Source organism: Lampetra fluviatilis, chromosome 39 (assembly GCF_964198595.1).
Source record: "Lampetra fluviatilis chromosome 39, kcLamFluv1.1, whole genome shotgun sequence".
Lineage (NCBI taxonomy): Eukaryota > Metazoa > Chordata > Hyperoartia > Petromyzontiformes > Petromyzontidae > Lampetra > Lampetra fluviatilis.
In genome coordinates, this window is record NC_136313.1 from 11,857,077 (window position 1) to 11,884,829 (window position 27,753).

Below are 27,753 nucleotides of genomic sequence, written 5' to 3' on the forward strand. Positions count from 1 at the left end.
CATCAGTTTTAGGCCTTTGCCTCGCTTCAAGCCAGCGTCCCACTTTAGGCCAATATTCCACTTCAGGCCAGTGGTCAGCTTTAGACCAGTGTGCCACTTTACGCCAGTGGTCAGCTTTAGGCCAGCGTCCCTTTTTAGTCCAATGGTCAGTTTTAGATCAGTGCCCTGCTTTAGATCTCAGCTTTAGGTCAGTGCCCCACGTCAGGCCAGTGTCCCGCTTTAAGCCAGCATCTCCCTTTAGGCTAGTGGTCAGCTTTAGGCCAGTGTGCCACTTTAGGCCAGTGGTCAGCTTTAGTTCAGCGTCCCTATTTAGTTCGTTGGTCAGTTTTAGATCAGTGTCCCGCTTTAGGTCAGTATCCCACTTTAGGTCAGTGGTCAGTTTTAATCCAGTGTCCCACCTTAGGCCAATGTCCCATTTTAGGCCAGTGTCCCACTTTTTAGGCCATTTGTCAGATTTAAGCCAGCATTCAACTTCAGGCCAGTGCCTCACTTTAGTCCTGTTTCCCACTTTAGGCCAATGTCCTACTTTTGGCCAGTGGTCAGCTTTATGCCAGCAGTCAACTTTAGGCCAGTCATCGGCTTTAGGTCAGTGTCTCACTTTCGGCCAGTGGTCAGCTTTAATCCAGCAGTCAACTTTAGGCCAGTGTCCCGCTTTAAGCCATTGTCCTGCTTTAAGCCATTGTTCTGCTTTAGGCCATTGTCCTGCTTTAGGCCAGTGTCCCACTTTTGCCCAGTTTTCAGCTATAGTTCAGTGTTCCACTTTAGGCCATTGGTCAGCTTTGAGCCAGCAGTCAATTTTAGGCCAGTGGTCACCTTTAGGCCAGTGCCTCGCTTTAGCCCAGTGTCTCACTTTATAGGCCATTTGTCATATTTAAGCCAGCAGTCAACTTTAGGTCAGTGCATCACTTTAGTCCAGTTTCCCACTTTAGGCAAGTGTCCGACTTTAGGACAGTGTCTCACTTTAGGCCAGTGGTCAGCTTTAGGCCAGGATTACCCTTTAGGTCAGTGTCCCACTTTAGGCCAGTGGTCAGCTTTAATCTAGTGTCCCACTTTAGGCCAGTGTCCCGCTTTAAGCCATTGTTCTGCTTTAGGCCAATGTCCCACTTTAGCCCAGTTTCCAGCTTGAGACCGGTGCCTCGCTTTAGGCCAGTGTCTCACTTTAGGCCATTTTTCTACTTTAGGCCAGTGGTCAGCTTTATGCCAGCATGCCCCTTTAGGTCAGTTTCTCACTTTAGGCCAGTGATCATCTTTAATTCAGTGGTCAGCTTTAAGCCAGCAGTCAACTTTAGGCCAGTGTCCCACTTTAGGCCAGTGTCCCGCTTTAAGCCAGCGTCCCACTTTAGGCCAGGGGTCAGCTTTAGGCCAGTGTGCCACTTTAGGCCAGTGGTCAGCTTTAGGCCAGCGTCTCTTTTTAGTCCAATGGTCAGCTTTAGATCAGTGTCCCGATTTAGTTCTCCGCTTTAGGTCAGTGTTCCACTTTAGGCCAGTGGTCAGCTTTCATCCAGTGTCCCACTTTAGGCCAATGTCCCACTTTAGGCCAGTGTCCCACTTTTTAGGCCATTTGTCAGATTTAAGCAAGTGTCCTCCTTTAGGCCAGTGCCTCACTTTAGTCTAGTTTCCCACTTTAGGCCAATGTCTCACTTTACGCCAGTGGTCAGCTTTATGCCAGCAGTCAACATTAGGCCAGACATCAGCTTTAGGCCAGTGTCTCACTTTCGGCCAGTGGTCAGCTATAATCCAGCAGTCAACTTTAGGCCAGTGTCCCACTTTAGGCCAATGTCCCACTTTAGGCCAGTGTCCCACTTTTTAGGCCATTTGTCAGATTTAAGCAAGTGTCCTACTTTAGGACAGTGCTTCACCTTAGGCCAATGCCCCACTTTAGGCCAGTGGTCAGCTTTAGGTCAGTGTCCCACTTTAGGCCAGTGATCAGCTTTAGGTCATTGGTCAGCTTTAAGCCAGCAGTCAACTTTAGGCCAGTCGTCAGCTTTAGGCCAGTGTCCCACTTTAGATCAATGTCTCATTGTAGGCCAGTGGTCACCTTTAGGCCATTGCCTCGCTTTAGCCCAGTGTCCCACCTTTTAGGCCATTTGTCAGATTTAAGCCAACGGTCAACTTTATGCCAGTGCCTCATTTTAGTCCAGTTTCCCACTTTAGGCAAGTGTCCCACTTTAGGACCGTGTCCCACTTTAGGCCACTGGTCAGCTTTAGACCAGTTTCCTGCTTTAGGCCAGTGTCCCACTTTAGTCCAGTGTCCCACATTAGGCCAGTGTCCCACTTTATGCCAGTGTCCCACTTAAGGCCAGTGGTCAGCTTTAGGCTAGTGCCTCGCTTTTGGCCAGTGTCCCACTTTTGCTCAGTGGTCAGCTTTAGGCCAGCATGCCCCTTTAGGTCAGTGTCCCACTTTAGGTTAGTGGTCAGCTTTAATCCAGTGTCCCACTTTAGGCATTGTCCCGCTTTAAGCCATTGTTCTGCTTTAGGCCAGTGTCCCTCTTTAGCCCAGTTTTCAGCTTTAGACCGGTGCCTCGCTTTAGGCCAGTGCCTCACTTTAGGCCGTTTTCCACTATAGACCACTGCTTCGTTTTAGGTCAGTTTCAGACTTTTGGCCATTGTCTCACTTTAGGCCAGTGGTCAGCTTTAGGCCGGTATCCCATTTCACGCCAGTGTCCCACTTTAGGCTAGTGTCCCTCTTTAGGCAAGTGTCCCACTTTAGAACCGTGTCCCACTTTAGGCCACTGGTCAGCTTTAGACCAGTTTCCTGCTTTAGGCCAGTGTCCCACTTTAGGCCAGTGTCCCACATTAGGCCAGTGTCCCACTTTATGCCAGTGTCCCACTTAAGGCCAGTGGTCAGCTTTAGGCTAGTGCCTCGCTTTTGGCCAGTGTCCCACTTTTGCTCAGTGGTCAGCTTTAGGCCAGCATGCCCCTTTAGGTCAGTGTCCCACTTTAGGTTAGTGGTCAGCTTTAATCCAGTGTCCCACTTTAGGCATTGTCCCGCTTTAAGCCATTGTTCTGCTTTAGGCCAGTGTCCTTCTTTAGCCCAGTTTTCAGCTTTAGACCGGTGCCTCGGTTTAGGCCAGTGCCTCACTTTAGGTCGTTTTCCTCTTTAGACCACTGCTTCGTTTTAGGTCAGTTTCAGACTTTACGCCATTGTCTCACTTTAGGCCAGTGGTCAGCTTTAGGCCGGTATCCCATTTCACGCCAGTGTCCCACTTTAGGCTAGTGTCCCTCTTTAGGCCAGTGTGCCACTTTAGGCCAGGGGTCAGCTTTGAGCCAGCAGTCAATTTTAGACCAGTGGTCACCTTTAGGCCAGTGCCTCGCTTTAGCCCAGTGTCCCACTTTTTAGGCCATTTGTCATATTGAAGCCAGCAGTTCACTTTAGGTCAGTGCCTCACTTTAGTCCAGTTTCCCACTTTAGGCAAGTGTCCGACTTTAGGACAGTGTCTCACTTTAGGCCAGTGGTCAGCTTTAGGCCAGGATGCCCCTTTAAGTCGGTGTCCCATTTTAGGCCAGTGTCCCACTTCAGGCCAGTGTCCCACTTCAGGCCAGTGTCCCACTTTAGGCCAGTGTCCCGCTTTAAGCCATTGTTCTGCTTTAGGCCAATGTCCCACTTTAGCCCAGTTTCCAGCTTTAGACCGGTGCCTCGCTTTAGGCCAGTGCCTCACTTTAGGCCATTTTCCTACTTTAGGCCAGTGGTCAGCTTTACGCCAGCATGCCCCTTTAGGTCAGTGCCCCACTTTCGGCCAGTGGTCAGCTTTAGGCAAGTGTCCCACTTTAGGCCAGTGATCATATTTAATCCAGTGGTCAGCTTTAAGCCAGCAGTCAACTTTAGGCCAGTGGCCCACTTTAGGCCAGTGTCCCGCTTTAAGCCAGCGTCCCACTTTAGGCCAGTGGTCAGCTTTAGGCCTGTGTGCCACTTTAGGCCAGTGGTCAGCTTTAGGCCAGCGTTTCTTTTTAGTCCAATGGTCAGTTTTAGATCAGTGTCCCACTTTAGTTCTCAGCTTTAGGTCAGTGTTCCACTTTAGGCCAGTGGTCAGCTTTAATCCAGTGTCCCACTTTAGGCCAATGTCCCGATTTTTAGGCAATTTGTCAGATTTAAGCAAGTGTCCTACTTTAGGACAGTGTCTCACCTTAGGCCAATGTCCCACTCTAGGCCAGTGGTCAGCTTTAGTCCAGCATGCCTCTTTAGGTCAGTGTCCCACTTTAGGCTAGTGATCAGCTTTAGGTCATTGGTCAGCTTTAAGCCAGCAGTCAACTTTAGGCCAGTCGTCAGCTTTAGGCCAGTGTCCCACTTTAGATCAATGTCTCACTGTAGGCCAGTGGTCACCTTTAGGCCATTGCCTTGCTTTAGCCCAGTGTCCCACCTTTTAGGCCATTTGTCAGATTTAAGCCAACAGTCAACTTTATACCAGTGCCTCACGTTAGTCCAGTTTCCCACTTTAGGCAAGTGTCCCACTTTAGGACAGTGTCCCACTTTAGGCCTGTGTCCCGCTTTAAGCCAGCGTCCCACTTTAGGCCAGTGGTCAGCTTTAATCCAGTGTCCCACTTTAGGCCAATGTCCCACTTTAGGCCAGTGTCCCACTTTTTAGGCCATTTGTCAGATTTAAGCAAGTGTCCTCCTTTAGGCCAGTGCCTCACTTTAGTCTAGTTTTCCACTTTAGGCCAATGTCTCACTTTAGGCCAGTGGTCAGCTTTATGCCAGCAGTCAACTTTAGGCCAGTCATCGGCTTTAGGCCAGTGTCTCACTTTCGGCCAGTTGTCAGCTATAATCCAGCAGTCAACTTTAGGCCAGTGTCCCACTTTAGGCCAATGTCCCACTTTAGGCCAGTGTCCCACTTTTTAAGCCATTTGTGAGATTTAAGCAAGTGTCCTACTTTAGGACAGTGCTTCACCTTAGGCCAATGCCCCACTTTAGGCCAGTGGTCAGCTTTAGGTCAGTGTCCCACTTTAGGCCAGTGATCAGCTTTAGGTCATTGGTCAGCTTTAAGCCAGCAGTCAACTTTAGGCCAGTCGTCAGCTTTAGGCCAGTGTCCCACTTTAGATCAATGTCTCACTGTAGGCCAGTGGTCACCTTTAGGCCATTGCCTGGCTTTAGCCCAGTGTCCCACCTTTTAGGCCATTTGTCAGATTTAAGCCGACGGTCAAATTTATGCCAGTGCCTCACGTTAGTCCAGTTTCCCACTTTAGGCACGTGTCCCACTTTAGGACCGTGTCCCACGTTAGGCCACTGGTCAGCTTTAGACCAGTTTCCTGCTTTAGGCCAGTGTCCCACTTTAGGCCAGTGTCCCACATTAGGCCAGTGTCCCACTTTATGCCAGTGTCCCACTTAAGGCCAGTGGTCAGCTTTAGGCTAGTGCCTCGCTTTTGGCCAGTGTCCCACTTTTGCTCAGTGGTCAGCTTTAGGCCAGCATGCCCCTTTAGGTCAGTGTCCCACTTTAGGTTAGTGGTCAGCTTTAATCCAGTGTCCCACTTTAGGCATTGTCCCGCTTTAGGCCATTGTTCTGCTTTAGGCCAGTGTCCCTCTTTAGCCCAGTTTTCAGCTTTAGACCGGTGCCTTGCTTTAGCCCAGTGCCTCACTTTAGGCTGTTTTCCACTATAGACCACTGCTTCGTTTTAGGTCAGTTTCAGACTTTAGGCCATTGTCTCACTTTAGGCCAGTGGTCAGCTTTAGGCCGGTATCCCATTTCACGCCAGTGTCCCACTTTAGGCTAGTGTCCCTCTTTAGGCCAGTGTGCCACTTTAGGCCAGGGGTCAGCTTTAGGCCAGCGTCCCTTTTTAGTCCAAAGTTCATTTTAGATCAGTGTCCCACTTTAGACCAGTGGTCAGCTTTAAGCCAGTTCTCACTTTAGGCCAGTGATCAGCTTTAGGCTAGTGCCTCGTTTTAGGCCTGTGTCCTCCTTTAGGCCAGGTTTCAGCTTTAGGTTAGTGTCCCACTCTAGGCCAGTGCCTCACTTTAGGTCAGTGCCTCAGTTTAGATCAGTGCCTCATTTTAGATCAGTGTCCCACTTTAGGCCATTGGTCAGCTTTAAGCCAGCGTTCAGCTTTAGGCCAGTGTCCCACTTTAGGCCAGTGGTCAGCTTTAGGCCAGTGGTCCGCTTTAGGCCAGTGATCAGCTCTAGTCCAGCGTCCCCCTTGGGGCAAGTGTCCTACTTGACGCCAGTGGTCCGTTTTAGGCCAGTGTCCCACTTTAAGCCATTGTTCCACTTTAGGCCAGTGCCTCACTTTAGCCCAGTTCTCAGCTTTAGGTCAGTGTTCCACTTTAGGCCATTGGTCAGCTTTGAGCCAGCAGTCAATTTTAGACCAGTGGTCACCTTTAGGCCAGTGCCTCAGTTTAGCCCAGTGTCCCACTTTTTAGGCCATTTGTCATATTGAAGCCAGCAGTTCACTTTAGGTCAGTGCCTCACTTTAGGCCAGTGGTCAGCTTTAGGCCAGGATGCCCCTTTAAGTCAGTGTCCCATTTTAGGCCAGTGTCCCACTTCAGGCCAGTGTCCCACTTCAGGCCAGTGTCCCACTTTAGGCCAGTGTCCCGCTTTAAGCCATTGTTCTGCTTTAGGCCAATGTCCCACTTTAGCCCAGTTTCCAGCTTTAGACCGGTGCCTCGCTTTAGGCCAGTGCCTCACTTTAGGCCATTTTCCTACTTTAGGCCAGTGGTCAGCTTTATGCCAGCATGCCCCTTTAGGTCAGTGCCCCACTTTCGGCCAGTGGTCAGCTTTAGGCAAGTGTCCCACTTTAGGCCAGTGATCATCTTTAATCGAGTGGTCAGCTTTAAGCCAGCAGTCAACTTTAGGCCAGTGTCCCACTTTAGGCCAGTGTACCGCTTTAAGCCAGCATCCCACTTTAGGCCAGTGGTCAGCTTTAATCCAGTGTCCCACTTTAGGCCAATGTCCCACTTTAGGCCAGTGTCCGACTTTTTAGGCCATTTGTCAGATTTAAGCAAGTGTCCTCCTTTAGGCCAGTGCCTCACTTTAGTCTAGTTTCTCACTTTAGGCCAATGTCTCACTTTTGGCCAGTGGTCAGCTTTATGCCAGCAGTCAACTTTAGGCCAGTCATCGGCTTTAGGCCAGTGTCTCACTTTCGGCCAGTTGTCAGCTATAATCCAGCAGTCAACTTTAGGCCAGTGTCCCACTTTAGGCCAATGTCCCACTTTAGGCCAGTGTCCCACTTTTTAAGCCATTTGTCAGATTTAAGCAAGTGTCCTACTTTAGGACAGTGCTTCACCTTAGGCCAATGCCCCACTTTAGGCCAGTGGTCAGCTTTAGGTCAGTGTCCCACTTTAGGCCAGTGATCAGCTTTAGGTCATTGGTCAGCTTTAAGCCTGCAGTCAACTTTAGGCCAGTCGTCAGCTTTAGGCCAGTGTCCCACTTTAGATCAATGTCTCACTGTAGGCCAGTGGTCACCTTTAGGCCATTGCCTGGCTTTAGCCCAGTGTCCCACCTTTTAGGCCATTTGTCAGATTTAAGCCGACGGTCAACTTTATGCCAGTGCCTCACGTTAGTCCAGTTTCCCACTTTAGGCACGTGTCCCACTTTAGGACCGTGTCCCACTTTAGGCCACTGGTCAGCTTTAGACCAGTTTCCTGCTTTAGGCCAGTGTCCCACTTTAGGCCAGTGTCCCACATTAGGCCAGTGTCCCACTTTATGCCAGTGTCCCACTTAAGGCCAGTGGTCAGCTTTAGGCTAGTGCCTCGCTTTTGGCCAGTGTCCCACTTTTGCTCAGTGGTCAGCTTTAGGCCAGCATGCCCCTTTAGGTCAGTGTCCCACTTTAGGTTAGTGGTCAGCTTTAATCCAGTGTCCCACTTTCGGCATTGTCCCGCTTTAAGCCATTGTTCTGCTTTAGGCCAGTGTCCCTCTTTAGTTCAGTTTTCAGCTTGAGACCGGTGCCTCGCTTTAGGCCAGTGCCTCACTTTAGGCCGTTTTCCACTATAGACCACTGCTTCGTTTTAGGTCAGTTTCAGACTTTGGGCCATTGTCTCACTTTAGGCCAGTGGTCAGCTTTAGGCCGGTATCCCATTTCACGCCAGTGTTCCACTTTAGGCTAGTGTCCCTCTTTAGGCCAGTGTGCCACTTTAGGCCAGGGGTCAGCTTTAGGCCAGCGTCCCTTTTTAGTCCAAAGTTCATTTTTAGATCAGTGTCCCACTTTAGACCAGTGGTCAGCTTTAAGCCAGTGCTCACTTTAGGCCAGTGATCAGCTTTAGGCTAGTGCCTCGTTTTAGGCCTGTGTCCTCCTTTAGGCCAGGTTTCAGCTTTAGGTTAGTGTCCCACTCTAGGCCAGTGCCTCACTTTAGGTCAGTGCCTCAGTTTAGATCAGTGCCTCATTTTAGATCAGTGTCCCACTTTAGGCCATTGGTCAGCTTTAAGCCAGCGTTCAGCTTTAGGCCAGTGTCCCACTTTAGGCCAGTGGTCAGCTTTAGGCCAGTGGTCCGCTTTAGGCCAGTGGTCAGCTCTAGTCCAGCGTCCCCCTTGGGGCAAGTGTCCCACTTGACGCCAGTGGTCCGGTTTAGGCCAGTGTCCCACTTTAGGCCATTGTTCCACTTTAGGCCAGTGCCTCACTTTTTCCCAGTTCTCAGCTTTAGGTCAGTGTTCCACTTTAGGCCATTGGTCAGCTTTGAGCCAGCAGTCAATTTTAGGCCAGTGGTCACCTTTAGGCCAGTGCCTCGCTTTAGCCCAGTGTCCCACTTTTTAGGCCATTTGTCATATTGAAGCCAGCAGTTCACTTTAGGTCAGTGCCTCACTTTAGTCCAGTTTCCCACTTTAGGCAAGTGTCCGACTTTAGGACAGTGTCTCACTTTAGGCCAGTGGTCAGCTTTAGGCCAGTGGTCAGCTTTTGGCCAGGATGCCCCTTTAAGTCAATGTCCCATTTTAGGCCAGTGTCCCACTTCAGGCCAGTGTCCCACTTCAGGCCAGTGTCCCGCTTTAAGCCATTGTTCTTCTTTAGGCCAATGTCCCACTTTAGCCCAGTTTCCAGCTTTAGACCGGTGCCTCGCTTTAGGCCAGTGCCTCACTTTAGGCCATTTTCCTACTTTAGGCCAGTGGTCAGCTTTACGCCAGCATGCCCCTTTAGGTCAGTGCCCCACATTCGGCCAGTGGTCAGCTTTAGGCAAGTGTCCCACTTTAGGCCAGTGATCATCTTTAATCCAGTGGTCAGCTTTAACCCAGCAGTCAACTTTAGGCCAGTGTCCCACTTTAGGCCAGTGTCCCGCTTTAAGCCAGCGTCCTACTTTAGGCCAGTGGTCAGCTTTAGGCCTGTGTGCCACTTTAGGCCAGTGGTCAGCTTTAGGCCAGCGTTTCTTTTTAGTCCAATGGTCAGTTTTAGATCAGTGTCCCGCTTTAGTTCTCAGCTTTAGGTCAGTGTTCCACTTTAGGCCAATGTCCCACTTTAGGCCAGTGTCCCGATTTTTAGGCAATTTGTCAGGTTTAAGCAAGTGTCCTACTTTAGGACAGTGCCTCACCTTAGGCCAATGTCCCACTTTAGGCCAGTGGTCAGCTTTAGGCCAGCATGCCTCTTTAGGTCAGTGTCCCACTTTAGGCTAGTGGTCAGCTTTAGGTCATTGGTCAGCTTTAAGCCAGCAGTCAACTTTAGGCCAGTCGTCAGCTTTAGGCTAGTGTCCCACTTTAGATCAATGTCTCACTGTAGGCCAGTGGTCACCTTTAGGCCATTGCCTTGCTTTAGCCCAGTGTCCCACCTTTTAGGCCATTTGTCAGATTTAAGCCAACAGTCAACTTTATGCCAGTGCCTCACGTTAGTCCAGTTTCCCACTTTAGGCAAGTGTCCCACTTTAGGACAGTGTCCCACTTTCGGCCACTGGTCAGCTTTAGACCAGTTTCCTGCTTTGGGCCAGTGTCCCACTTTAGGCCAGTGTCCCACTTTATGCCAGTATCCCACTTAAGGCCAGTGGTCAGCTTTAGGTCAGTGCCTCGCTTTAGGCCAGTGTCCCACTTTTGCTCAGTGGTCAGCTTTAGGCCAGCATGCCCCTTTTGGTCAGTGTTCCACTTTAGGCTAGTGGTCAGCTTTAATCCAGTGTCCCACTTTAGGCCATTGTCCCGCTTTAAGCCATTATTCTGCTTTAGGCCAGTGTCCCTCTTTAGCCCAGTTTTCAGCTCTAGACCGGTGCCTCGCTTTAGGCCAGTGCCTCACTTTAGGCCGTTTTCCACTATAGACCACTGCTTCGCTTTAGGTCAGTTTCAGACTTTAGGCCATTGTCTCACTTTAGGCCAGTGGTCAGCTTTAGGCCGGTATCCCATTTCATGCCAGTGTCCCACTTTAGGCTAGTGTCCCTCTTTAGGCCAGTGTGCCACTTTAGGCCAGTGGTCAGCTTTAGGCCAGCGTCCCTTTTTAGTCCAAAGTTCATTTTTAGATCAGTGTCCCACTTTAGACCAGTGGTCAGCTTTAAGCCAGTCCTCACTTTAGGCCAGTGATCAGCTTTAGGCTAGTGCCTCGCTTTAGGCCTGTGTCCTCCTTTAGGCCAGGTTTCAGCTTTAGGTTAGTGTCCCACTCTAGGCCAGTGCCTCACTTTAGGTCAGTGCCTCATTTTAGATCAGTGTCCCACTTTAGGCCATTGGTCAGCTTTAAGCCAGCGTTCAGCTTTAGGCCAGTGTCCCACTTTAGGCCAGTGGTCAGCTTTAATCCGGTGTCCCACTTTCGGCCAGTGATACACTTTTGGTCAATGCCTCGTTTTAAGCCAGTGTTCCACTTTAGCCCAGCGGTCAGCTTCAGCCCAGTGGTCAGCTTTAGAAAAGTGGTCAGCTTTAGGCCTGTGTCTACCTTTAGGCCAGTTTTCAGCTTTAGGCTAGTGTTCCACTTCAGGCCATTAGTCAGCTTTAATCCGGTGTCCCACTTTAGCCTAATGGTCAGCTTTTGGTTAGTGCCTTGCTTGAAGCCAGTGTCCCACTTTAGGCCAGTGATCAGCTTTAGGCCAGTGGTCCGTTTTAGGCCAGTGGTCAGCTTTAGTCCAGCGTCCCCCTTGGGGCAAGTGTCCCACTTGACGCCAGTGGTCCGTTTTAGGCCAGTGTCCCACTTTAGGCCATTGTCCCACATTAGGCCAGTGCCTCGCTTTAGCCCAATGTTCAACTTTAGACCAGTGGTCAGCTTTAGGCCAGTGTTTGTGCTCGAAGAAGATGGGGCCCAGATGCCCCATGACGTCCCCCCGCATCGCCGTCGTGGCAGGAGCTGGACGGCTACCGCTCGGTGCTGCGCAAGATGGCCGACGACATCCTGGCGTTGCGGCGTGAGGTGGGGCGCCTGGAGAGCGAGAACAGCCGCCTGCGCAGCGAGCTGAGCATGCACCACGAGACCGGACGCGCCCTGCTCGCTGATGCCGACCTCGACGTCATGACCAAGAGCGAGCTCGCCGACCGGCTTGGTAACGAGCTTCGTTGGGGGTTGTGATTTTTCACTGAAGCATCATTCGCGTAAAATACGTTATCGAGCGCACGTCCACGCGTGTACATTCGTGCATGCACGGGGAAACCATGGTGGGAAGCCACGGCGGGTGGGAGCCAGCCAGAATCGGCTCTAACAATTGCCCAAGTTCTGTTGGGTCTACTTTGGGGGTGTTTGCCCAACTTTATGCGAGTGGTCAGCTTTATGCGTGTGGGAGGAAGCCGGACTACCCAGAAAAATCTGTACAGAACAAGGGGAGAGCACAGCGACTCCACACTGAAAGGAGCCCAATTTAGTAATCAAACTCAGGTCTGTCCTGCTGTGAGGCACACGTGTTACCACTGCCACCCTGCCTCCATTAATTTTTTCTATGAAATTGGTGACCAAAATCAATGAGTTTTTACTTTTTATTATTTTAGTCATCGACGGGCTGTGAGTTGATGAAAATGATCAAGCACAAATATAACTACGGCTACCAATAAATTATCAACGCGCTCTGAAAGAAAGACACAGACTGAGATGATTTAGTCACGTTATTGGAGACAGCAGAAGATTCCTGGTGACTAAACAAACTCCTCGCGACAGATACGCTGAACCAAAAATAAAACAAATACAGTGTGCGATAGGTGACGTTTTGGGAAATGGGGCCTTATTCATAGCACTTGAGGTTCTATGGAGCAGGGCCATAATGGATGAGTGTAAATGTAACAGACAGCCTGCGGCACACAGTACGTGTGCTGATCTGTCAGATATCGGCCACATGATGTGATTTAGCGTTTCTGATTAAAGCCGGATAGAAATAAAATTACTTGAAAATGGAAATGTTCCACTTTTGAATCTGATGACAAATGCTCGTTATTTTAGTTATTTATTTAAAATAAGACCGGTTATATATTATGTAGTATTACATCACTGTGCTATCTATGAACCCGGCGACCGAAGTTTGATTCCCAACTATGGTCGCTTTCCGTTGGCCAACCTGCACTGACCAAGATGGTGGCACACGGTCATACAACCCTGACTGCCACAAGGGGTGGGGAGGCCTTCATTTACCAGTGAATTGCTAGATATCTATAAAGTAGTATTAGTCTTAATAAATACAATGCACGAGACTTGCGTAACAACACCTCCAATAATCTGGGTGATGTTTGAATGGGTGGTCGCCTTGCATGACCGCTGTTATAGGCTATATATTGCAATGCAGTATGGACAGCATAGGGCAGTGCAGCAGAATCCATTGTTTAACTGCACTTCTATGCTACCCACCTGCACCAACACTGAACGGCACGAAGAACTGCCAGATAACCCCACGACTCACGTGGCGTTGGGGGGGGGGGGGGAGGCCTTCATTCAGCGGTGTATTGATAATGGGCTATATACTTCCCAGTGTCCCTGAAGCAGAAGGTGGCGATGGACACACGGGACATGAAGGGCTACAAGGACAAGGTGCAGCAGCTGCAGAATGAGCTCATCAGGGTGAGTGGCCATGTGAACAGATAAAATAGAGTACTCGAGTCGAGGTGGCCGGGTGGCTCCAGGGACAGAGCATTGAGCCCCGGCCAAGGAGATCCTGGTTTTGAATTCTAGTGTCGGCCACCGGTTGTTAAACTGAAAACTCAACACGTTTGTCAATAACACTGTGGAGGAGGCTTGTGAAGGACGCTACCGGGCAAGTTGGAGGCAGTTGCCCTCCAACAACAACTGAGGGCAGAGGAGCAATGCTCGCAACAATGAGCGGAGCACCGGGCAGCTAAAATACAGCAAATTGGCACAGTAGGGGGCACAGCCGGTGCATCTGCCAGTCATCTCAATCAGTCAACCCATGGCACCCGGGTCTGTCTCGTGACCTGTCAGCGAGCCTTCGACACTTCACATTATGGCCTCAGAGTGCACCTGGCCTGGCACAAGCGCCATGGTGACGTCACCGCCACTTAGTGGTGAATGGTGGCTGTTGTTGTGGGGCCTTAAAAGGATAAAAGAAAAGGTGACGTTGTGCGCAATATACCTTTTTTAATACGCAGTTTTGTTTGTATCAATGTATTTTAGTGCCATTAAGAAGGGCCATTGTCGGAAAAGCCACCACACCGTGTTATGTGTACTTGTGCAGCACTGCCAATGCAGCAGCATCGCCAAATGATTCGACTAAATTGGGTTCTCGAGTGTAGTGAGTTGACTCCAGTTTCGGATGACTCCGGTGAAAACCAGGCCTGATTTTGAAACTTGGTTTGACAGGAAAAAATATATATTTTCGGAGGGCATATAAAAAGTGAGCCCCGAGTGTCGATAAAGAGCACGACTGAAGTGATACCAAAAGTAGTTAAGTGGCATTCATTTCCTGGAGGCTACTCTCTCACACAGTGGTGCACTGCTCACTGGCAGTTTTAAATGTAAAGGTTGTCATCTCATATATGGCTCTGGCCCACAACCACATGGGGCCTACCACTTCAAATGGGCCCCCTGGCCAATATATATCCATCAATGCAAGCATCTTCGCCACAGTAATCTGAACATTGAACTGAAACTGAACTACGTAAGGCCCACTGAGCTATGTAGCTCTTTTTCAGAAGCGACCTGGCTATCACAAATGATAGCTCAACAAAGGGGCTTATCATGGAAAATGTGTAGAGAGCCCACCAGATGAAGATCAAGAGTCAACACGTTTTTTTATTTCATGCAAGCTCATACCGCACGAGTCCACCCGACTCCAATTCCCTTCAAGAAGTGCCCCGATCGCCCTGCCTCAACCGGTGACGTCACCTCTCTCCCTGTGTAATGCGAGCAAGGATTGAGGGGGGGCGGAGTCTGGGTCACGTGGGGAGAGGGATGAGTTAGGGTCACGTGGGAGAGAGGATTTCGGGGGAGAACCGGAAGGGGAAGAGGGAGTTGAGATGGAGTGAAACAGGAGGAGGCCACGCTGGGCAGTACGGAGAGAGTGGCGCGGTCGCCACGCGGTGGGAGACGTCGACACTGTCAGCCATCGGTGTCAGACGCAGAGAGCTAGCGGGCTGTGGGAGGCTAGCTGTATACGGGGCAGCAGTGAAGCTAGAGAGCGGAGCAGCGGTGTGGCTGCAAGGCGGAGCAGCAGGAAGACTGCATATCGGGGGCATCAGAGAGACTGCATATCGGAGCAGCAGGGAGACTGCATGGAGAGATCGTCGGGAGAGACACGGGCCTGAGCGAGGACACCATGGTAACGAGATTCTACGAACCCAATAAAGGACAACGGAGATCGACATATGAGAGAGAGTCCTTTATTACATTGGTGTCAGAAGTGAAACGGCATGTCAAAACAGCTCAGAAGGAAGAACGACCCTGCACCATCTTCTGCAGCATCTTCTGACGATGACCTCCCTCCAGCGGTGGCGCTACTGATGATGGAGGAGGAAAGTGACGCTGGGACGAGCGGGGGTCCGGGCGTGCAGGACGTGGCCGCCTCGGTGGGCCCATCCGCGCGACTGGACGCTGAGGACGGATGGCGACAGGTGACGGCCCAACTGGAGGCGCTGAAGACAGTGTTGCCGCAATTGTGCGACCTTGTGACGCCGGCGACGACTTCGGGGAGGCCCGGCGGGGAACAGCGGGCCGGGGCCTTGCCGTCGCCATCAGCCCTCTCAACCACGCGGCATGAAGACACCATCTTGGGCGTGGCCGAGAAGGAACGGCGGGAAACCGCCATCTTGCGCCCTCGGCCGTGGGAAGCCGCCATCTTGCGCCCTCTACCGCGGGAAGCCGCCATCTTGCACACGTTGCGGAGTGACGCCATCTTGTCGCTGCCACGTGAGTCACCATCGGCGGAGGACGGCGGAGCAATGACCCGCAGCCATCATTTAACAATGGTCAAAGAATTCTCCATCGGCGGCGATTGGAGTACATTCGCCTGCCGTTTTCAAGCGGTCGTACGCTCCGCCAAATGGACGGACGCAGAGGCCCTGAAAGTCCTACCAACACTTCTCGACGACGAGTCCGCCTGGTTGTTCCGCTCCATCAAGGCCGACAAGAAGAGGACGCTGCAGGGTGTCTTCGAGGAAATGGCGGATGCGTACGAGCCTCCGGACGATGCCCATCGTAGATTTCTTCAGCGGCAACGGGCGCCTGAAGAATCGCCGGTGGCTTTCAGAGGCGCCGTTCTGGAACTGGCGATGGCAGCATACCCCGAGACGGAGCCGGATTTGTTGGAGCCCCTTGTGTTGGGCAAGATGCTGGAATTGTCTAGAGACCTGGGGATCCCCATGCCGGTGTGCAGCCATGATAAGTTGACGTCCCGTGCTGAGGCTAAGTGCTTGGACGCTCAATTTAATCTCCGACGCTGGAAACAGGTGTCAGCTTGGATGGGGGGCCCCATCGTTGAAGGCGGTGCTACGGGGTGGGATCCTAAGAAGGCGGTCTACGTTCCTGACGACAAGGGTCCACAGGAGTTGACGGCCGCCTCCACCCAGTGGCCTGCTCGGGGAGGAACGGGGCCGAGGTCCGGCCCACCGGCGCGGGAGCGTCGGGACAGAGGGGGTGCCGCATGCCGAAACGACGTGGAGTGTTTCCACTGCGGCCGTAAGGGCCACTTCGCCAGGGACTGTTGGGCTCGCATCCCCGGGCCGCCCCAGCAGGACGCCTCGACCACGGACATCACGCGAAAAGACCAGCCAGGACAGGCAAGTCGGTGCGCATCAGACACCCGGCAAGGCCTGTCACCTCATGCATCACCTTCGCCGCGCGGTCCGTGTGTCGTTAACAACGAGGTGCCGCCGATTGACCCGTGTCGCTCGCTGACACAATGGCGGCGATTGGCACGGAGGGTAGTTGCGGCCCGCTACTGGGTCGTCCACGGTACCGGGTTCTATTCAGGGGGTCGAGGTGCGTATTTTGGTGGACTCCGGTGCGTCCGTGACCATTATTTCGGATGTCATTTTCCATCTTTTGGGCATTCCGCCAGGGAGAGTGCGAGCGGTTTATGATTCATGCATAGCGGCGAACGGGGGAAGTATGGGCATTGTGGGCCAGGTGGACACCAACATATCGATTGGGGGGGTGTCGGCTTCAGGGACCGTTTTGATCTCTAGGTCCCTCGCGGTACCCTGTTTGTTGGGGACTGATTTCCTGGCAAAAATGCCCATTCAAATAAGGGTTGATCAAAATTGCATTGAATTACCGGGGGGGCGGAAGATGTCGTTCTTACCGTCGCCATGGGGCCGGTCTGCCCCTGTTTTCCAGGTACAGGCGCTGTCCGAGGTATCTGTTGACATTCCACCTGGTTCGCAGATGCTTATCCCATTGAGATATCAGAAGCCAGTACCTGGTGTTGAGGGAGCGGGGCGGGGGTTTTGTTATCGCCGTCCACGGCTATAACGGGCGGCTCGGCGCTGGTTGGGGCACAAACGATTGTCCGGCCGGGCCAGCCCCCGTTCTTACAGGTGCTGAATGGGAGTGCGGAGAATGTCAGTGTCCCGGCCGGAACGGTTTTGGCTCACGCCACGACCGCGTTCATGGCCCATGACAACCGGGCCCGCCGGGACATGGTAGGGGGGGTTTCGGGGCTTACGGGGCAGGATGATCGTTGGGTTGCCGAGTTATGCGGGGAGAATTCATCCCTGACCGGAGAACAATGGTCCACGCTTCACGCGCTGTTGCTAAGTTATTCCGACGTGTTCAGCTCGGATGATTTTGACTTGGGACGCACCTCCTTGCTTTCCCACCACATTGATACGGGGGATGCCGCTCCGATTCGGTTGAACTCGCATCGGTTGAGCCCGACGGAGCGGGATCAGGTTCGCGGTGCAGTGGAGGACATGCTGGCCGCTGACATAATATCCCCGTCTAACAGTCCATGGGGCGCGCCGGTAGTCCTTGTGAAGAAGGATGGGAAACTGCGATTTTGCGTCGATTTTCGAAAATTGAACAAGGTGTCCGTCGCAGACGCATACCCCCTGCCGCGCATGGATTATTCCCTTGATGCCTTGTCCGGGGCGAAGTTTTTTTCAACACTGGATCTCTCTTCGGGATTCTGGCAGCTTCCCCTCGATGAGTCCTCGAGGGAAAAGACGGCTTTCCGTACGCCGCAGGGATTGTTTCAGTTTAATTGCCTTCCGATGGGCTTGAATGCGGCCCCTGCCACTTTTCAGCGGTTGATGGAGCTGGTGTTAACGGGTCTGCAGTGGGAGACATGTTTGATTTATTTAGACGATGTCATCGTCTTTAGCCGCACATTTGACGAACATTTACAAAGATTGGAGATGGTTTTTGCTAGGATGCGCTCCGCCAATCTAAAATTCAAACCAAAAAAGTGTCACCTACTGCAACGATCCGTGCATTATTTGGGACACATAGTCAGTGCGGACGGGGTGGCCATGGACCCGGAGAAGATGGCGTGCGTCCGCAACTGGCCAACCCCGGCCTCAGTTGGGGATGTACGTCGCTTCCTTGGGTTCGCCTCATATTATCGAAGGTTCGTTCCGAACATTGCTATGATCGCTAGGCCCTTGCACCTCCTTACGGGTAAGGGTCGGAGGTTCAGTTGGGGTCCGCTGGAGGAAGCGGCGTTTGAGGGCCTACGCGATCAGTTGGCAACGGCGCCGACATTGGACTATCCGGATTTTGATCGACCTTTTATTCTGGATACGGACGCTAGTGACACCGGGATCAGGGCCGTTCTGTCACAGTCCAAGGGTGGCGTGGAACGCGTGGTAGCCTACGGTAGCCGTGTGCTGTCCCCGGCAGAAACCCGCTACTGCGTTACTCACCGCGAACTATTGGCTATTGTCTATTTTCTCCGCCAATATCGCCCGTATCTATACGGCCGTTCGTTTATTGTGCGCACGGACCATGCGGCTCTGCAGTATGCCCTGAGGGTTGACCAACCATCTGGCCAACTTGCACGATGGTTGGAGACCCTGCAGGAATTTTCCTTCGACATTCAATATCGGAAGGGGTCGCGTCACGCGAATACGGACGCGCTCTCCAGATTACCACAGGGGTCCCCTTGCGCTAGCGCGTCGGGTACGAATAGGTGTACGCCGGTTCAGCTACCCCCTCGGCCTGTCGTGTCAGCTGTCGAGGTGCCTTGGGCTCCGGTGTGCCCAGGACCGGCCGATGGGGTTCTGAACCTGCCGTGCTCGGTATGGATTCGCGAACAATTGCTTGACGACTCGTTGGGGGCTTTACGGAGTCGGGCTGCGAAGGGAGTGGGGGGATTGCTGTCCGGTGGGATGCCGGGGGCCGCTCTCCGGGATGGGTTGCTCATGTGGAGGGAGGGGTTGCATGACCACTGGTGTCTGGTTGTACCGTCGTCGTTACGGTACGAATTGATTCGGACTCTGCACTGCGACACTTTATTACATCTCGGGGTGCAGAAGACTTTGTGAACATTGCAGCGAGACTACTTCTGGCACAGCATGACGACGGATGTCGTCGGACACATTCGGGCATGTCCTGAGTGTGCCCGGCGGAAGCCGCCTAAAAACCCTTATGTGCCGCCGGTGCAGTCTATACAGGTGTCTCGAATCAATGAGTTGGTGGCGCTGGATATTTTGGGACCTTTCCCGCCATCCGCTAGGGGTAATACATTTTTGCTGGTCGGGGTGGAATATCTTTCCCGTTGGCCGATGGCTTGGCCCTTACCCGACCAGTCGGCGGTGTCTATCACAGACGCCTTCCTGTTTGGATATGTGCTGGACAAAGGGGCGCCGGAGAGGCTACTCACGGATCAGGGGCGAAATTTTTTTTCTAAATTGTTGGCGGAAGTGTGCGCTGCTCTGGGAACCAAGAAGGTTCGTACGTCTCCTTACCACCCGGAGATGGATGGCATGGTGGAACGGCTTAATCGGATGCTGTCGGCCATGCTATGTCACACAGTTGACGAGAAACAAGCTGATTGGGACTTGCATATACCTGGGGTACTCTCCGCGTATCGGATGACGCCTCATGCGTCCACAGGGTATTCTCCATTTTTTCTAATGTACGGCCAAGAGAATGTGCTGCCAGTGGAAGTACAGCTGGGTACGGGGGCGAAGGGTCCTGTTAAACCTCTCCCCGAGTACATTCAGGACATTGTCCGACGCGTCGCCGAGGCACGGGAGGGGGCCCGATTGGCTACTGCCAAGAATCAGTCGCGAAACGAGCGTTGCGCCCGGCGCTCGACCGGTACATGCCCCTGGCGAGTGGGGGACATGGCATGGCTGCACTGCCCGCAGGTGCGGCCGGGGACCTCCCCTAAGCTTCACAAACCATGGCAGGGGCCGGTTAAGCTTATTGAAGTCCCTAACCCGCAGTCCGCGCAGATTTGGTTCGGATCGCGGCGCTGGTATGTCCATACGTCTAGGTTGAAGCCCTACGTGGCCCCGCGGACGGATGCGTCATCCCCTGATGTTGCCTTGCCGGTGTCTGTTGCACCCGACGCACCTCTGCCCTTGCCTGTTGACTCTGCAAGCGCGCCTGTCGTTCCTTCTACAGACGAACCAGCCGTGACGCAGGTGGATGTGGCGAATCCTACTCTGGGTGGGCCTACCACGACGACGGGGCCACTTGACCCCGCTGCCCCTCCAACCCCACCACAGACACGGTTGCCAGAGACCCCGGACTTGGGTCTCTCTGGGGAACGGGACCTTGGCGTTGACGGGCCTCCAACAGCGGCGGGCGGTTTTACTCCCGTCGATCTTAAAACCCCGTCGCGTTCTCGGTCTGTGGGGGGACCGCCACCCGTTCGTGACGGGCCGGCGACCCGCATGCGTTCCAAATCCCTTTCCTTTCGTTGATTGTTCTTGTTCTTGTTGTTCTTGTTATCGTTGTTATATTCTCCGTTGTCCAGTGATGCTAGATGGTTAAAATGTTGCTCGCATTATTTTATTATATTTATTGCAGCCGGGGACGGCTGGGTTTTCATCAGGGGGGGGGTCGTGTAATGCGAGCAAGGATTGAGGGGGGGCGGAGTCTGGGTCACGTGGGGAGAGGGAGGAGTTAGGGTCACGTGGGAGAGAGGATTTAGGGTGAGAACCGGAAGGGGAAGAGGGAGTTGAGACAGAGTGAAACAGGAGGAGGCCACGCTGGGCAGTACGGAGAGAGTGGCGCGGTCGCCACGCAGTGGGAGACGTCGACACCGTCAGCCATCGGTGTCAGACGCAGAGAGCTAGCGGGCTGTGGGAGGCTAGCTGTATACGGGGCAGCAGTGAAGCTAGAGAGCGGAGCAGCGGTGTGGCTGCAAGGCGGAGCAGCAGGGAGACTGCATATCGGGGGCAGCAGGGAGACTGCATATCAGGGGCAGCAGGGAGACTGCATATCGGAGCAGCAGGGAGACTGCATATCGGAGCAGCAGAGTGGCTGTGGAGAGATCGTCGGGAGAGACGCGGGCCTGAGCGAGGACGCCGTGGTAACGAGATTCTACGAACCCAATAAAGGACAACGGAGATCGACATATGAGAGAGAGTCCTTTATTACACCTGTGTGCGTTTTCTCTGTCTCTCGCCCCGCCTTCTCTCTCCTTTTCCTCGTGACATTATCCTAACACTGTAACCAAGGATCATGTGAGTATTTCTACACCCGCATCTCATAAGAATTAGCACTACAAATGTATAGCAGCAAAATATTCTAAGCGTATATTTCTTAAGTAGTTGTTCGGGGGTGCCACAGGCGTCCCCGAACAAAAGCATTTCTGGCCTTCGTCTCAAAAAGTCGCCAAATTTGCACACTAACGACACATTCTCGCAAGCACCCGATCCTCCGTTTTTAAGTTTCAAAATGAAAGATCTCTGAATGTTATTATGTTTTGAAGTAGAAAATTGTATTTCTTCATTCAAAGCTTATATAATTTTACATCTGGAAGGCTTCATTGAAAATGGCATTTTGTGTGAATTTTCTCTCGTCGTTAAGTAGATGTCCTTGCTGGGGGTTCGATTCGATGCGGACTTTCACCTGTTTGGGATTGCGGGATTGAGATAAGGCGACATAGAGCTGGCCGTGCGAGAAGACCGCCGTTTGCAGATCGATTTCAATGTAATCGACAGTATGTCCCTGCGACTTGTTGATTGTGATATCGTATGCGGGGATAATGGGAAATTGTAGTCGGCGAAAAACAAATGGCAAAGTTGTGTCGGTCGGGGCCAAGTCAATTCTGGGAATGAACACCGAATTGCCTGGGTTACACTCGTAGATGATCCGCGCCTTGATAAAATATCTCGTGAGCTCCTCCACAATCAGTCGCGTGCCGTTGCAAAGTCCTTTCTTTGGGTGGAGATTCCGCAGAAGCATGATGATGACGCCCTTCTTGAGCAGCAAGACGTGTGGTGGCATTCCCGATGGCGTCTGGTGTTTGAGAAACTCTACTGGGAAATGTATTGTGTCACTGAGATCTTCACTCACGACAGAATCGGCGCTGTAGTAGATGGCAAGCTCGCCGGGCATCTGTCCAATGATCTTGCGGTTCATTTCGAATGTCTGTGCATTGGTCGGTGCTACAATGACTCGCTTTGAAAGGTCGTCTATAGACATGTCTGCAATGCTGCCGAAGATGGATTTGATGAGATCCTCCGTTGCCACCATCTGCTCAGGGATTTGAATTGTGTCCTATTCGAAGATTCCCACCACTGGGGGCAAGGTGGGTGCCTGTTCCAACTTTAAGCAGCCATTCATTGTGCTCATTTTGTCCCTCGCTGCGCATGTTTGTCGCAAGCATGAGCTGCATGAAGTTCTTCCACAACCGGCTTGCCTTGATACAGCACTCAAAGATGTCTGTTCGCGTTCCTCGCTGCACAATGGGAAGAGTCTGTCGGAAGTCGCCGCCTACAATGAAGACTTTGCTGCCGAATGATTTCTCGTTGCCCATCACCTCGCGCAAGAGATTGTCGATGCAACGAAGTCCGTTCTTCGGTAGCATAATAATTTCATCGATGATGATGAGCGAAGCTTTGCGCAGAACTTCGGCTTGTGGTGATGCAGGTCGCATAGAAGAGACTGAAGTGTCGAGCAAGGGAACTGGAAGCTTTAATCCGCTGTGAACAGTACGTCCTCCTTTGAGCATTGTGGTGGCGATGCCTGTCGTTGCAAATGGCAGTGCAATTTGTCCTCGACTCCGGATGTACACCATGAGAGTTGTGTAGAGGAAGGTCTTGCCTGAGCCTCTGGGACCGTCGAGATAGAAGCATCGGTTCGTAACATTCTCGTCATCGACAGCCATGATGATCTTGTTGAACGCGTCGAGCTGCTTCTTGTTGAGCATCACAAGATGTGGTGCACCCTCGTTTGCTTCCTCAACTTGGTCATACACATCTTCTTCCGGTGGGTTCCCTTTGGTGTTGGCAATCCAATTGCTTTGCAAGAGAATCCGTGCTGCAGGAGAACGCTGTTGATGTCGTGAACTGCTTTGTTGATGGCGGTGTCGTCGGCATCTCTTTGCATGTAGTCGAGAGTCCAATTTGTGGTCCTCCCACAGCTTGAGAGGTGATGGGGGCTGAGAGAAGTAGCAGATGAAAGCAAACATGAAGGCAAATAGAGAGAGAAGAGTGGGCCGCCTCTCCTTGGCCTCTCCTCGCTCTTCTCTCTCTCTCATAAGCGTTCATCATATGCATCATACAAAGTAGATAAAGTAGTGCGCTTACCAACGTAATCAAATGTCTGTCCGTGCGCCGCCGTCGTTCAAACCTATGCGCCTCCTGCATGAAAACGACGGGAAGTGCAGCGTTCATTACAGATAAAGCTACGCGTTTATATGTGTAGTGGTTTAACGCACGCCAAGGGGGGTAATTGTACACACGTGCGGGTTGGGAATAGTGGGGTCGAATCGGGACATGCTGCTGTTGCTGGGGGCCAACGAGTGAGTCGGAGACGGCCCGTTAGGCAATTATAGATGCAGGGCAGTGATTGGCCGGTTGTTGTTGTTGAGTACAAGGTGGTGCCTCCAAGTCTGGGAATGGAGACAGGTGGCAGCGGGGCCGGGGGCGCGGGGCGTTAGGGGGGACGCCAACTAATTAATTGGGAGTTAATGAGGATGGGGAATAATAGGGAGTGTCAGAGCAAGACGGGGAGTTGTGCTGGGAGCTGGACCGTGTTGGTCGGAGCAGAAGAAGAAGAAGCATAGAGTAGCAGTGGAGAAGAAGAAAAAGTGTAGAGTAGCAGTGGAGAAGAATAAGAAGAAGAATAGATTAGCAGTGGAGAAGAAGAAGAAGAAATGTAGGGTAGCAGTGGAGAAGAAGTGTAAGATAGCAGTGGAGAAGAAGAAGCATAGAGTAGCAGTGGAGAAGAAGAAGTGTAGGGTAGCAGTGGAGTGGAAGAAGAAGTATAGGGTAGCAGTAGAGACGGAGAGAGATAGTCGGAGTGAGACGGAAAAGCCGAACGAGAGCGACAGTCGGAGTGAGACGGAGAAGCTGAGAGAGAGAGCGATGGCGGGAGTGGGATTGGGAAGCAGAGAAGGGAGTCGGGAGAGACGGAGAGAGAGAGAGGGAGGAACGGAGCGAGCGAGGCCGGCGGAGCGCGGCGAGCGAGCGGAGAACAAGTTAAAGGATGGTGGCGAAATGTGCTGTTGGACAAATAAAGTGACGACAGAAAAGGAAGAAGTTGTCCGTGTAAAGTTCAGCACTACATAGGTATAGATGTCGAGTAAAAAACTATGCGACCATGGGGAGAACATGCAAACTCCAAATATACAGCAGGCGTCAGTGTCGGGATCGAAACCACAACCTCCTGTATACCAGGCGAGGTAGTTAACATCTCGCCACTGCAGCACCCCTGTAAGAAATGTGTGCCTGATATGGTTAATCATTTTACAAAACGTGTCTTTTTTCCATTTGCCACCCTGGAGCCCATTCGCCACCGCGGTGTCGCTATCGGGTCCGAGAGAGGAATATTTTCGACCTGGAAACAACACTGCATTGCTAATTGACGCTATCACTGCAGGGGCAGAAGTGGCTGAGGTTTATGCATTCAAATGTGGTTGCCCACAAACGGTATTTGACAGCGCTATTCGGCCCTCGGTAATGAAAATTATCGGCACCTCTGCTCGATCGCAAACTCTGACCTCCCGATCTCCGATCGCCGTGTGATCGTTGTCATGGCGACTGCAGAAGAACGAGCGAGAGCATGAGCTGCTGCAGCTGCGCCGCGTTCACCAACAGCAGCAGGCGGCGCTCCACAAGTGTCAGGAGCGAGCGGCACGGGTCAAGCGCCTGGAGGAGACTATACGACAGCAGGAGAAGGTGCGCACCAACGTACACGGATGCGTACGCATATATATATGTACATGGGCCAAAAGCACACACTTGTATAGCCTTACCAGACTTTTGGGGCAAGTGCTGTTAGTGAGCACCTATGAAGGCAGTTAGCGTGCTGTGCTCCGAACTTGGCAAGCCGGGTTTGATTCCGGTTCAGTCAACACCAGTGACGATTATCTGAAACGGTCCTGGGCCTCCCCTAGGTCGACTCAGCCTCAAACGAGCACCTAGTGTGGTGTGTAAACATCGCCATTCAGGAGACAAACGCGTTTGGCCATGGTGCTGGCCACCCACCCCCTCGTGGATCGTTCCAACCTTCATAGGTGCTTGCACACAGTACATACACACACATAAGCTCATGCACGCGCGCGCACACAAATTTACGTGCACGCAGACATGCACGCGCATGCATATGTAGTGGTGGTGTTGACGTGCGCCGACTGTGACAGTGATGGATCACGGGGCGGCGCGGGGTGCGGGGTTGAGCACGCGTTGTGGGCGTGGTGTGGACGCGCGCGCCGGGAGTGACAGATGACGGGGCGGCGCGGCGTGGGTGGGGAGGCACGCTAAGATGTGGGAAAACAGGATCGTAGCCAGCGCCCAGTGATTGGTCGAATAGGATGGGTGCTCGCAGCGACGTCCGCAGGTGGGGTATAAAGGGGGACGCGCGAGAGCACTCGGGGAGAGTTACCCAGTTGAAGACCAGAAGACGGAGCTGAAGACCTAGTGCCCCGAGACCCCTAGTCCCGCCGTCCTTATAGGGACCGGGGCCCTGTGTGGCTCGGAGGCGAGACTGTGGGACCCGGGGTCCGACGCCCACGTCGGTCGGGCTGGGGACCCACAGTCAAGACGGACACCCGGGCAGGGAGTGTCCCGAGTAGCTCAGTGGGCGTTAGTCGCCAGGGTAGCTAAGTGGGTGTTGGTCACCCGAGTAGCTCAGGGGCGTTAGTCGCCGAGTAGCTAAGTGGGTGTTGGTCACCCGAGTAGCTCAGTGGGCGTTAGTCGCCGAGTAGCTAAGTGGGTGTTGGTCACCCGAGTAGCTCAGTGGGCGTTAGTCGCCAGGGTAGCTAAGTGGGTGTTGGTCACCCGAGTAGCTCAGTGGGCGTTAGTCGCCAGGGTAGCGAGTAGCTCAGGGGCGTTAGTCGCCGAGTAGCTAAGTGGGTGTTGGTCACCCGAGTAGCTCAGTGGGCGTTAGTTGCCGAGTAGCTAAGTGGGTGTTGGTCACCCGAGTAGCTCAGTGGGCGTTAGTCGCCAGGGTAGCTAAGTGGGTGTTGGTCACCCGAGTAGCTCAGTGGGCGTTAGTCGCCAGGGTAGCTAAGTGGGTGTTTGTCACCCGAGATACTAAGTGGGTGTTTGTCACCCGAGATACTAAGTGGGTGTTAGTCACCTGTGAACGAGTTTGGTAAAATAAAGAGTGTGCTACCCGTGAAGTCGTCTCCCGCCGAGTTACTACACCACAACTGGCGTCAGAAGTAAACCTGTCTTCAAGAAGAATGGACACGAGGAAGACTACCCGTACCCACGAGCGAGGTCGGGACGACGACGGCGTACCGGGGACACCAACCTCGGGAGGAGAGGACGAGGAGTTGCCGCCGATGCAGCACTTCGCGGTGATGGCCGATGCTCCGCTCGCCTCCGACACCAGCCTCCAAGACGCACACTCCCGGTTGGCGGAGTTGCTACTCGCCGCCGCCGCTGTCTTGGCGGACATCTCCGTTCCGGCGAGCGAAAAAACGGCTGCGGGGTTGGTGGAGAAAGCGACGTTGGAGGGATCCCGCCAAAAGGCGCTTCGCGCCAAAAGTCTGGAAGTTGCCGCCGTTTTTGAGGGGCCGCCATTGATTGGCGGGAAGCACGGACACCACGTGGCCGGAGACCTCCGCTCAGCGCAGCCCACGTCATCAGCGCGCGCCGGAGCTCTCCATTTTGCGCCTGACGACCGAGCCGACATTTTACACAACTACAGCGGAGCGCGGAAAAATCTCTCCGACGTCGACGACGATCGGGTCCTCCAGCAAAGATTGCCCGCGCTGTCGGCGTTCAAGGCGGATGGGGGCGACTGGGGAGCCTTCCAACGAAGGTTCCTCGCTCATCAGGAAATGTCGGGGTGGTCCGACACCACTGCCCTGCGTGCGTTGCCAGCGATGCTCGACGACGACGCGCTTGCAGCCTTCACATCTGCTGCAAGGTCGTCCCGCTCTACGCTCCAGGCCGCACTACACCTGATGGCGAAGGTGTTCGGACCACCCTCCACCTGTCGCCACCAGTTCTATGATCGGCGGAAGGTGGCTGGAGAAACGACGCTCGCCTATCGCACGGCACTGCTCGCCTTGGCGGACGCAGCTTTTCCCCGCATGGACAAGGAGGGGAAGGACGCCATGGTGACGGAGCAGCTGCTGGCGTTGGCCCACGAGTTGGGGGTCCCCATCAATGTGGCGGACGAAATGGATATCTGCTCCCTGGCGATCGCCACGAGCATTCACGCGTACGAGGTCCTCAAACGCAAGCCGGGGGTCGTCTGCAAATGGGCGGGGAACGCGGCACTGGCCACGATCGCCGAACCTCAGCCAGCTGCGGATCAGGAGCAGGCCTTCGCTGCATCGCGTCCGGGGGAGTGGAGAACGGGAGGTCGTTCGCCCACACGTTCATCCCGCAAGCTGGAGCAACCGAAACCTACGACGTCCCTCGTCGTCTGCTACAACTGCGGCCTTCGGGGTCACGTCGCAGCCGGGTGACGGGCCCCGCGTCAGCGCGCCCCAGGACCACGTCGGGACGACGACCAGGCCCACAAGTCATCCCAACAAAACCCGGCAAGTCGCGGCACCTCACACGCTCGGTCCACAAACACGGCACATTCGGGTCGCCGCTTGGCGGTGGGGGGTTCGCGGCTGGGTGCCGGGGGTTCACTTCGGCGAGGGGGGTCCGTACACGGCCCGCAAGCAGTCGAGTGGTCCGAATTGGCCCACAGGATAGTGGCTGCGTCGGCCGGGTCGTCCGTGGTAACGGGGTTTATTGACGGGGTTGAGGTCCGGGTGCTTGTGGACACGGGTGCGTCGGCCACTATCATCTCGGACCTTATTTATAACATTCTTCCCGTCCAAAGAAGACCCCTTCTGCCAGTGGACGTGCCATTTTATGCGGCGAATGGGGGATCCCTGGGGATCATCGGCCAGATTCGGGCGACTATTTGCATTGGTGA

At 53.3% G+C, this 27,753-nt stretch overlaps 1 protein-coding gene across 1 annotated transcript in view; it reads left to right on the top strand.

Annotated features, from left to right (window-relative positions):
* Positions 1-27,753, top strand: part of LOC144946004 (coiled-coil domain-containing protein 33-like) — a 78,571-nt gene that overhangs the window by 36,261 nt on the left and 14,557 nt on the right. Inside the window, exons 4-6 of the mRNA XM_078874736.1 lie at positions 11,158-11,353; positions 12,761-12,849; positions 24,411-24,542. Coding sequence (XP_078730862.1) covers positions 11,158-11,353; positions 12,761-12,849; positions 24,411-24,542 — 417 coding nt within the window. The remainder of the gene's footprint in view (positions 1-11,157; positions 11,354-12,760; positions 12,850-24,410; positions 24,543-27,753) is intronic.